The 11,493-nt window shown below is 42.3% G+C and overlaps 2 protein-coding genes across 4 annotated transcripts in view; one reads left to right on the forward strand and one right to left on the reverse strand.

The window, feature by feature from the left end:
• rhbdf1a (rhomboid 5 homolog 1a (Drosophila)) overlaps positions 1-6,065 on the forward strand; it is a 32,351-nt gene extending 26,286 nt beyond the window's left edge. For all 3 annotated transcript variants that reach the window (XM_085783789.1, XM_085783787.1, XM_085783788.1), the window contains 8 exons: positions 84-245; positions 362-462; positions 550-613; positions 1,314-1,408; positions 1,493-1,568; positions 1,903-2,003; positions 3,897-4,050; positions 4,910-6,065. In XM_085783789.1, coding sequence (XP_085639915.1) covers positions 84-245; positions 362-462; positions 550-613; positions 1,314-1,408; positions 1,493-1,568; positions 1,903-2,003; positions 3,897-4,050; positions 4,910-5,329 — 1,173 coding nt within the window. In that variant the 3' untranslated portion in view covers positions 5,330-6,065. The remainder of the gene's footprint in view (positions 1-83; positions 246-361; positions 463-549; positions 614-1,313; positions 1,409-1,492; positions 1,569-1,902; positions 2,004-3,896; positions 4,051-4,909) is intronic.
• Positions 6,066-6,087: 22 nt separating this feature from the next.
• aanat2 (arylalkylamine N-acetyltransferase 2) lies at positions 6,088-8,732 on the reverse strand. The gene is made up of 3 exons (XM_085783790.1): positions 8,402-8,732; positions 7,631-7,785; positions 6,088-6,938 (listed from the first exon to the last, which is right to left on the reverse strand). The coding sequence occupies exons 1-3, from the start codon at positions 8,565-8,567 to the stop codon at positions 6,633-6,635; spliced, it is 627 nt and encodes a 208-aa protein (XP_085639916.1). The 5' UTR covers positions 8,568-8,732; the 3' UTR covers positions 6,088-6,632.
• Between the last annotated feature and the right edge of the window lie 2,761 nt (positions 8,733-11,493).

Below are 11,493 nucleotides of genomic sequence, written 5' to 3' on the forward strand. Positions count from 1 at the left end.
CCCTGCTTCCTGTTAGTTGATTGTGTCACACACATATAAAAAATGACAAAAGCAATAACCGTGTGTTAACGTCTTTTAAATAGGAAGCTCTGATCCACTTGGGGGCCAAATATTCTCCATGCATGCGGCAGGACAAACAGGTGCATGAACTTATCAGGGAAAAGAGAGCTATCGAACGCAACTCCGCCTGCTGCGTGCGCAACGATCGCTCTGGCTGTGTCCAAACCTCAGAGGAGGAATGCTCGGTCTGTAAACAAACTCGCGTCTTTGCTTTGTGACCTTTTTTATATATATAATTCAAACACAATTCAAAGCTGTGGGAAGTTTTAACCCTTTTTCTTTGTGTTTTTTTATTTTCTAGAGTACTCTAGCTGTGTGGGTGAAGTGGCCGAGGCATCCCAGCACTCCCCAGTTAAATGGTAAAAACAGGCAGTATGGCTCCGTGTGCCATCAGGACCCCAGGTAAGACGCACCGGGAGCTGCTACAGTTTCATTTCCAAGCATAAATGAACTGACACCCGGTTATTGACGCATGTAATGTCACTGCAGGATATGTCAAGAGCCCGCCTCGGTATCACCTCACGAATGGCCTGATGATATCACCAAGTGGCCGGTGAGTAACATCAAACATGCATGAATTTGCCTCGAAAACAACTCCATCTGGTAACGTTCTGTTATTATCTCATAGCGTGGTGAATGTGCAGGTCACAACTTGTCCACCAGAGCGTTTTGGAGTTGTTGGATTGTGTATTTGATGAGTTTGATAAAGGGAAACCAAGAAATCCCATTAGCCTCCATAGCGTAGCTCTGAGCAGCTCACGGCTCTGCTCCGCCGTTCTAAAAATAGCTTGCACCAACAATTATAGTTAACAAACCTACTGCTAAAACTATAGGGATTATGGCAATGGGCCAATTTGCCAAAATGTTGAACTATCCCTTTAAAGTTTAGAAAAGATTACTCAACCACTGGGCCTCAATGCAATCGACAATATTTTGATTTACTGTAACTGTGCAGCCCTGCTCCCAGGGGATTGCAGGGATTTTTGGGGGGTTGTACAGAGTTGTGCAAATAAATTTCCTCTTTTTTACAAAACATTTTAAAGTGGGGGTTATTATGAAAAGTCTGTGTGTGATAAACCAGGGTGGGGTATCACATTTTGTAAATCTTTATCATTGTCTTGTGCTGTCTTGTCCAAAGGGCGTGCACACTGATGTCATAGCAGACATCCTGTTGGGGTGAAATCATAAACATATGTCTCCCTTTCAGATGAAATTTGAAGGATTCACTGTTGTTTCTCTGCTCTGGCTTGTAGATTTGTACCAGGTACAACACAGGGAACCACACCAACCTGCCTCATATAGACTGTACCATCACAGGCCGACCCTGCTGCATAGGAACCAAAGGGAGGTGAGCGTGAGCAGAGCAACATCCGAACGTGATGTTGTGAATCATTAAAGTGGATTACTAACCGCCGCTCGTTCTCTCTTCAAGGTGTGAAATCACATCCCGGGAGTATTGTGACTTCATGAGCGGCTACTTTCATGAGGAGGCTACTCTCTGCTCCCAAGTAAGCATCTTGTAGGAACACAAACAGGATATTTTATTTTCTCATGAGGGAAAAAATGTGGAGAAGCTATTTGTGTAAAAAACACAAAATTGAATTTGTGCAACAGCTATTGCTATTTTTAATCTGCTGTGCTGCTTTGTGCACTCCCTGATTACCAAAACAGATGAGAGTGAGTGAGAGCTCAACAAACGTGTTTATGTGGTCTTTGATTGTCACTTCAGTACAACATGTTATAGTCTTCTCTTCCCTTGCTACAGTAGATGCCTCTGTGGTTGTATTTCTCATGACGACTGCAGGGACTTCATTAACACGCTCCTCTCTGCTCCTTCTTCAGGTGCACTGCATGGACGATGTTTGTGGACTGTTGCCTTTCCTCAACCCCGAGATCCCAGATCAGTTTTACAGGCTCTGGCTCTCACTTTTCCTGCATGCTGGGTGAGTGAATGAGCTGTCAGCATTGTAATTCTGCTTCATCAGATAAAGAAAAAAAACAGACAAAGATGAGGGAGTAGCATCAAAAGGGAGAAACTCTCCGCATGTAGGGCATTTTAGTACCACAGGTGTGCAAATAAAAGCAAATCTTGACAACCAAAAAGCTCAGAGGCTGAAACGAGGTCAGTGAATGAGTCAGTGAAGGAGTAGAAAAGAGCAGGGGGTCTGCTTTGATTCAGGCCAACAGGCTAGATCAGCATTTCTAAAGGAGTGTGTTTGGAGCGGGCGGCGAGGAACAGGATGTTTGAAAGATCAGAAGTGGTCAAATATGTTGTTGTGGTGGCGCGTACGAGGAAATTGACTCCAGTTGTCAGGAACTCTTCAAATAGTGCAGACACGCACAGACAGACAGATGAAGATCCACTCACTAGATATGTAAAAGACAGACGTGGAAGAAGACCAAATGATTCTTCACACGCCAGTGAGATGCAGATTGTCATTTGGATTTGAAAAGTCAAAGATGTCGCCAATTTTATTTGTTATAAAATGTACCTTAAAGGGATATTTTTCAAGTGTATAATAAAGGCGACGTAACATTTCCTACAAGAAGATATTTTTTCATCATGAACTGTGGAACCATCAGAGTGGTAACTGTGAACATCCTGCGACTGTGAGCAATTATTCAAATTCAAAAGCGAAAATAACACAACATGAGTAAATCACAGGACCAAAAAGGAATTTCATTTCATTTTCTTATTTGTTCCAGCCAAGGTAATTTCACCGCCCACACCAGTACATGAGGGAATCATTTTGCTCCATAAAATGTTCCTTTATAAAAGAAAAATAGATTTGAATTAACAGGCTATTATCGTGTTAACTTTGACAACCCTAAAAAGAAAATTGCCGACCACAGTCATAACCGCAATGCATTATGGTCTATATTACTTGCTTAGTGACCATCGGTTGAACATTACTTTTCACACTGCATTGTGGGATACTATGAGTCCAATATAGCAGTGGTTCTCAAAGTGGGGTCTGGGGACCCCCAGGGGTCCTTGAGAGGGTTTAAGGGGGTCCCCAACTTTTTCTCAAAATTTTACCAATTTTCTTCCCCAGAAATATTACATTTTTTTTCCAGGAATTTCTTGAAATTTTTCCATTGGCAGTAATTTCAACATACACTGACTAAAAAAACTAACGTCATTCAGTCTCAGAACAAATATTTGTGTATTTCTTGTGTTTGTTTAAAAATTTTGTCCAACAGGGGGTCTGTGGTCTAATTTGTGTCGGTTTATGGGTCCTTGATGTAAAAAAGTTTGAGAACCACTGCACTATTGGGTATATTAATACTCAGTTAACATTCGGACAGCACTACAGAATGGTGTAGTTATATGAGTGACAGCCTGAGAATAATGGTTTATTACACACTAATACATAGAACTAATACTGTACATGAAAGAGGTTTGAGACAAACCAGAAGGAGCTTATTCCAACAAACGTTTCCAAATGGGAAAATCACAGTGTCCTCTTCGTCACATGTAGTCTTACTTTGACACAGTGTTGGACCCGTCAGTCAGGCGCTGAGAGACAAAGAGCTGACCTCTCGGATAAGAAGAGGGGCAGAGCTGCGTCCTGCCGTCCTCACGCTGCCTGTTATCTGTCTCGTGGGTAATTAACCAAAGTGCCCTCACTACAAGAACTCATTAAGCTTCAGTGAGATAGAGACCGATTTTGTTGATGGGCAAAGTTAACACCCCCCCCCCTCGGTCGGCTGCTCGAGGGGTTTGCCTCTCAAACACAGAGGGATAATCTGCCCGACATGTGCAGCTTTACACACACATGTACGTCACATTGCACACGCGTGAGCACCTTTGTCCACATCTGTCCTTTTCCCAGGATTCTCCACTGCCTGGTGTCGGTGGCGTTCCAGATGACCATCCTGAGGGACCTGGAGAAGCTGGCGGGCTGGCTGCGCATCTCAATCATCTACATCCTCAGCGGCATCACCGGCAACTTAGCCTCAGCCATCTTCCTGCCCTACAGAGCAGAGGTGATCACCTGTTCCCCCCCCCCACACACACACACACACACATATGACAAGATACCAGTGTGTTAATGAGTCAGATTTACATATAATGTAAAGAATAAATGTTGCTGAACATTAATTAAACTTCATCAACTGAAACTTTATTTGTATAGCACTTAGAAAAAACTGTAGGACAAAATGCTTTACAATCAAAGATAAAAATAAAGAAAATATGAAAGACTATCAGTGCTCATGTTACATCATGACAAACTAAGTAGTAAGGTGTAGTGTATTATCCACCTGAACTTTTTTGCTATAATATCTTGTACGGTGATCCCTTCTTTTCATCAAACACATCAATATACCACAAAGGAAATGTTATCTTGAATTGAACACAGGAGATAGATTTAAAATATTAAAACAATAAAAACAAATAGAATTGAATACATTTAGATTATGTGAAACAGAATAAAAAAGAAAACGATATGTAATTACATAAATACATAAAACAAAATAAAATAATTAAGACTTAATAAACAAATAATACAAGACCAAATGAAAACTATAAAATAAACCAAGATAAAAGCTAGGATAAAATAATAAAACCTGAAACAATTACCTTAAAACTCAGATAGGATTCAATTAAAGTTTATAAAAGCAGGCCCCTATCTATAAGCAGTTCCTGCTTCTTTGGGGTTCCCTTTCATGTACATCTGTTGCAACTGCTTATCTGTAAGTCATTTTCTTTCTAAGTAGGCTACATGAATAAAAAATATCTGAATCTGAATCTGAATCTGATGCTAAAAAGGTGGGTCTTGACTTTGCTTTTAAAAGTATTATATTGTAAATTAAGCAACGTCTCTGCCTGCTGTCTCGTCCTCAGGTGGGTCCAGCTGGATCTCAGTTCGGGATCCTGGCCTGTCTGTTTGTGGAGTTGTTTCAGAGCTGGCAGATCCTGGCGCAGCCCTGGAGGGCCTTCACCAAGCTGCTGTGCGTGGTGCTCTTCCTCTTCGCCTTCGGGCTGCTGCCCTGGATCGACAACTTCGCCCACATCTGCGGCTTCATCTCCGGCTTCTTCCTGTCCTTCGCCTTCCTCCCCTACATCAGCTTCGGCCGCATGGACCTCTACCGCAAACGCTGTCAGATCATCGTCTTCCTGCTGGTGTTTGTCGGGCTCTTTTCAGGCCTGGTGGTGCTCTTCTACGTCTACCCAATCAAGTGCGAGTGGTGCGAGCTGCTCACCTGCATCCCCTTCACGGACAAATTCTGCGAGAAGTACGACCTCAACGCTCACCTTCACTGAAAGCAGCTGCGGCAGCGTGGGCGTGAAGCGTGAGCTCCACAGGAAGGAAAAAAAGGCATCAAGTCCAGAGATGTGGACTGACAGGCAGTCTGGGTGTCTCCACTCTGCTCCTGTATGGGCCGAGGACTGACTGTCATCCCCCCCAACCCTCTCCTCCCTCTGTGAACTATGACGATATGCTTGTGTTTCTGTTTCTGTTCTTTTTTTTTTGTTTTTTTTTACTCTGTCAGTATGAATACCTATGCCACTCATCATAAGAACTTCCTTTAATCACCTCCCTGTTCACAGACAGTCATTGTCACTCCCCCACTGTCCGGTGAAACAAAGGTATGGCACCTCTGAACCTCAGCAAAGCTCCCAGCTGCCCCTTTACATGTGAGGTAGGAATTAGACGAACCAGCGCTGGTACAGAGAGAGACGAGGAAAAAGAACATTCACACTCCAGACATAGGTTTTATTATTATTATTATTATTATTATTATTATCCAGGCAACCTCATACAGAAGCAGGGACGAAAATCAAATATTGATACCTTTGGTGCCTTGTTGATAAATGTACCAACTACTGCCATATTTTTGTTACATTATGCTGAGCACTCGAATGTTTTCTCTTATTTGTTGTATTGCTTCTCGAGAAGTGATGATTTGTTTTGAACACGGTAGTGTTTTAGCTACCATGTCTACTCACATGTAACTGAAAACAACAGTAAAAAAACAAAAAACATAAAAAACACAAATCGACAAATCCAAACCGTCTGTGACTTTCTCTTGATTCTGTTTATTCAAATTAAAACACAACGGAAACATTTTTTCCAATCGACAATCCAAGCACGATCAGGTATGTGGTTTACAAAAATAGAACAGTACACCCAACATTTAAATGCATTTACATGATAATTAATTGCCTTTTTGATTTCATTACAAACCATAAAATGTGAGTGATTTGACAGATGATAAATACATGGAGAAATTGATGCGCTACAGGCAACAAAAAGGAAAATAATCTGATGTCTGATGAGCTCAATTATCATCTGGTTCATTTCTTTGCATGAAGAAGTGAATCCACTGTCCCCCACTCCTCGCTCAGTGGGTCACGACGGGACGCTGCGAGCTGCTGGCAGTCGGATGCTGAACCCAGTCCACTGGTTGATACTGGCCCTGTGCTTCAATCTGTCCATCTGTCCGCTGTGTTTTTTAGCTAATCTCCTCTGCCCTGAGTCCATTTTTAGTGGTGAGTGAAGTGGAGTAACGGGTATAGGGGAGGTGGAGGCGGGTGGGAGTGGGAGTGGAGGGGATTGATGGGACTAGCAGCCACTGTTCCTCCTGGCGTACGCCTGCCCGCCCAGCGTGTACTCCATCTCGTGGAACTGCATGCTGGACACCGAGATGGCGGACTGGCCTTTCTCCTTGAAGCCGGCCTTGAGGTAGAAAGGCACCAGGAAGTCCTCGCAGACCAGCAGAGCTCGGCGGAGGCCCGGCATGCAGCGCAGGTACTGCAGGTAGCGCCACAGCAGGATGGAGCCCTTGCCCTGCTGGCGGCAGTGGCGGTGCACGGAGAGCACGTGGATGTGCACGGTCGGGGGGTCTGGGACATGCTGAGTCATGGCCTCCTGGAGGGTAGAGAGGGTAAATAGAAGAATAGATGATGTCAGGACACAGAAATTAGTCACTTTTTGTGAATCAAACTGAAGTTTAGTATACAGCTCTGGAAAAAAACTAAGAAACCACTTAAAAAATGATCAGTTCCTCTGGTTTTACTATTCATAGCTATGTGTTTGAGTAAAATGAACACTTTTGTTTCATTCTATATTAACCTACTGACAAAATTTCTCCCAAATTGGAAATAAAAATATAGCCATTTAGAGCACTTATATTGCAGAAAATGGCAACAAGTCAAAATAACAAAAAAAATTCTGGTGTTTTCAGACCTTGTATAATGCAAAGAAAACAAGTTCATATTCATTTTAAAACAACACAACACTACTTTTTAAACTTAGGAAGAGTTTAGAAATCAAAATTGGTGGAATAATCCCAATTTTTAATCGCAGCAGTGTTTTTTTTCCCATTTATTTATAATCTTTCTTCCTCATTAAATATATGGTTCAAGTGATCAGCTAAGTAGAGTGAGGTGTGCTTGTGTTGGAGTTCAATAGACACTGGTGGTAGAATCAATGGCTGCCATACATGTAGAGAAGCTGATTTATTAAGAACATTTTGGAGTGGTCTCTTTACTTTTTTCCAGAGCTGTATATAAATTAATAAAAAACACTACATTTCTTCAGTATATCACAGGTTTTCATACTTGCGAAAGCCTCTCCTTGTCCCAGCCGGAGCCGATGATGAACGCTACCAGCTGCCCCTCCTCGAACCAGCCCAGAGAGAGCTCAGGGCACTGACTCAGGAAGTTAAGCACCTCATCCAGGGTAAGTGGACACTCACCAGACACAGACACGAACGCTGGAGAGGATGAAAAGAACCAGATCATACAGAAGGTCGTGTCCTGGGACTAATGATGATGAAAGAAACGTGTTCCCTCTCCAGATGAAAGGAGGCACTGAGATCACACTCACACCCACTCACACAGACAGTATCTGGGATTTGATACATGAATACATTCACCCAATGACTGGAAATACAGAGTTTTCGGTAACACTTTATTTTAAGGGGTCCTTGTTCCTGTGTATCTACCTAATTAATTACAGTGTAATTACCTATGTAACCGTATGTAATAACATGTACTTACATTGTAAATACATAGTGTATTTTGGTGTACTTACAGGTCCTTGTTACACTTATAATAAGAAATGCTTGTGCAAAGAGAGAGGCCACTTTGGCATTTCTTATTACAAGTGTAACAAGGACCTGTAAATACACCAAAATACACTATGTATTTACAATGTAAGTACATGTTATTACATACGGTTACATAGGTAATTACACTGTAATTAATTAGGTAGATACACAGCAACAAGGACCCCTTAAAATAAAGTGTTACCGAGTTTTCTTTATCAAATACATGTGGAAAATTAGTCAGAATCAAAAGGTACATACAGTATATGTGTTTTTGACTCACCTTCTCTCTCAATCTCAAACACACTGATGGCATCCTGAGGCGTGAGGTTCCTGAACTCGCTGGCTGGGAGTGTGTGTCGTCTCTGTCGCAGAGAGCTGACCACAGAGACGGGCGTCTTCAGGAAGAAGGGCTTGAGGAAGGGCGAGCCGCTGAGCTGCTGTGTCATGATGCCTCAGTGCTGCAATACAGGAGGTTGTGACGACTGCTCAGAGATCTTCTCCTTCTTTTTCTTCTCCTTCTTCTTTTTGTAATATTTTTTTATTTCAATAATGCAGTCAGATGTAAAACTTCCCCTGTCTGTGGTCTCTCAGCTCTTGAGTGCACTCTGTCTACCCTCAGTGGACGAGACGCTGACCTCTGTGTCTCCTGCTCTCTCGTCGTCTTCGTCGTCCTCCTCCTCCTCTTCTGCTTCCTCTCTCAGCTCATACTGTGAAGTGGCTCTCTCAAAGTAGGATAGCCTTCGGTGCACGTGTTTCCAAAGTCTCTAAATCCCTGAGCGCTCTTCAAATGACAGACACTGCTGCATTGAGGTACTTCCTGTTTGATCACACTTTAGATGCGTTTTTTTTTTTTAACCCTAATACAGAAAAAATAAGTTGCAAAAATGTAATGTTATCACTCATCTCTTTAGGCCCTAAGAAAAATATTTCCACATTAAAAAAATATATACATATAGGCCTATATATATTCAATATTTTGGATTTTATGAGTTGTATCTCCCAGGTTATGTTGCCTATTAAGGTATAAAAGGGCCAAGCTGTCAACAAAATTATACCACACATTATTTTGGAATAACTTTTAACACATGAGGGTATTTACAGCAATTAACTCTCTCAAGGCTGAGGCCTATAGGCCCTTTGGGTCTCTTGTCTCGGCTTGCACCTATTGTTTTTTTATTAATGTATTTTAATATGTCCCATTTTTTATTCTTTATTGTTGCGAAATAAATAAACTAAACTTCCACACTGTAACTATAAGAAAATGAATGAAAGTGGATCAGTGATATTAGAAAATGATGATGAGCCAGGATTCATATTTTACCTGATACATATCTGTCCACACACACGTGCACTCAGGTGTGTGTGAATGTGTTTGAAGGTGAGACGTGTGGCGTGATTGGATGTGATGATTCGCATGTTTTTGGAGATCAAGGGCGTGTGAGCTAATTTAACCACAGTGAGTGGGGTTGAAGGGGTTGAGGAGGGGGGGGATTTGTGTGGATTGCTGTTGGGATGATTTCATGCCTCAAAGAGGTTTAGCACAGACTAATTAAATGAGAGAGCACTTGCTTTGACTGACCTGAGGTAAACCTGTTTACACAGACTCTCAACACAGTATAGTTGAATTTCAAGGGGGCCATTTGAGTTCAGTTCACTCTGAATAAAATTAGTTTTTATTTTTTTCAGACAGATAATCTCGGTGCTTCACATCATTAAGTCTCCTCCAAAGGAAAAATGTGACCCTATCTTTTATTTATAGCTTGTTTTGTTTGAGTGTGAAAGCTGAAGTTCTAGTTTCCAAACACTTCCCACATTAGTTCTGAGTGTAATTAACATTTCCAGCAGCGTTTTCGTCGCCGTGCCTCTGCAGATAATTAAATGAAATAAATAAAAGGCGCTTATCTGACCTGTATTCAACTGGTCGCAGCTTATTTATTTCCTCTGCAGCCAAACAGGCTTCACACCACAATCGCCTGGCCTGAGGCTTAGCCCTAATATTGTTTAATGTAGCCTCAAGAGATCAAACCAAAATAGAATTGTTTTAAGGATTATGGTTTTGCCCCACTGCTTTTCTTTTGGCCTTCCCTACTGTAATGAATGGGGGGGAAATCTCCTTTATTTCAAGCCACCTACGACGTCATCTGGACAGCTGGCCAATGGCAAAACACCAGAATATCTCTGCTGGTCACATCATCAGATGGTAGAGGCGACACACACAAACACACACAGTTGTCCAGAGATGAAATGACCTTTTCTGACCTGCAACTTTGTCAATCTGTGTGTGGCCAGGGAGGGAGGAGAGGGAGAGACCAGAGGGAGGGAGGGAGAAATAATTCCTCATGGCCTCTACAAGCAGCCTGTTGGAGCCGAGTGAATGAAGAGGCTGAGTTGTTAGGAATCTAGAAACATGATTCAGGATTTTAAATTGGAGGATCAATAATTTAAAAAAGAGTTTAAAGGGATAGTTCAACATTTTGGCAAATTGGTCCATTGCCATAATCCCTATAGTCATAGCAGTATAGGTTCGTTAGCTACCTTTATTTGTCGGTGTAAGCTATTTTTAGAACCGCCAAGTGCAGCCGCGAGCTGCTCAGAGCTACGCTACGGAGGCTCATGGGATTTCTTGGTTTCCCTCATTAAACTCATCAAATACACAATCCAACAACTCCAAAACGCTCTGGTGGACAAGTTGTGACCTGCACATTCACCACGCTATGAGATAATAACGTAACGTTACGAGACAGAGTTGTTTTCAAGGTAAATACAGAGACTGCTTGCTGAAAAACTGCCCCTGAAGGCAAAGCGCATCAGCGGTTTTGCATAGCGTGGTGAATGTGCAGGTCACAACTTGTCCACCAGAGCGTTTTGGAGTTGTTGGATTGTGTATTTGATGAGTTTGATGAGGGAAACCAAGAAATCCCATTAGCCTCCGTAGCGTAGCTCTGAGCAGCTCGCAGCTCTGCTCCGCTGTTCTAAAAACAGCTTGCACCGACAAATAAAGGTAATGAACCTACTGCTATGACTATAGCGATTATGGCAATGGGCCAATTTGCCAAAATGTTGAACTATCCCTTTAAGAAAGGAAGCTGTGGATGCAACGTATTAAACTCTGACTTTACTCAAACCTCAATGACCTTCTCTAGCTGGAAACGTCACCGAGCCTAATCCCATCCCCAGCGTGTGTGTGCGTGTGTGCACATTCTCTTCAGGCACATTTTTCTCAGTGTATTATGTTTTTATGGGCGAGCTTGAGACCACGGTGTAACCGAACCCTCATTAAAGTGTGGAGTACACCTGTCGGTCCAGCTGAGCAGACAGCAGCAGTTAACCATCGCTGCAGAGGAGGAATGTCATTTTGTTGGAAATATGAAA

Source organism: Trachurus japonicus, chromosome 8, assembly GCF_045865225.1.
Source record: "Trachurus japonicus isolate A0001 chromosome 8, Traja_1.0".
Taxonomy (NCBI): Eukaryota; Metazoa; Chordata; class Actinopteri; order Carangiformes; family Carangidae; genus Trachurus; species Trachurus japonicus.

Coding starts and splice junctions, on each gene's coding strand:
- aanat2 (XM_085783790.1), bottom strand. CDS start 8,567: ATGACACAGCAGCTCAGCGGCTCGCCCTTCCTCAAGCCCTTCTTCCTG. Junction 7,786..8,401: donor GTTTGAGATTGAGAGAGAAG/GTGAGTCAAAAA, acceptor CATCCTCTCCAG/CGTTCGTGTCTGTGTCTGGT. Junction 6,939..7,630: donor ACAAGGAGAGGCTTTCGCAA/GTATGAAAACCT, acceptor TCTACCCTCCAG/GAGGCCATGACTCAGCATGT.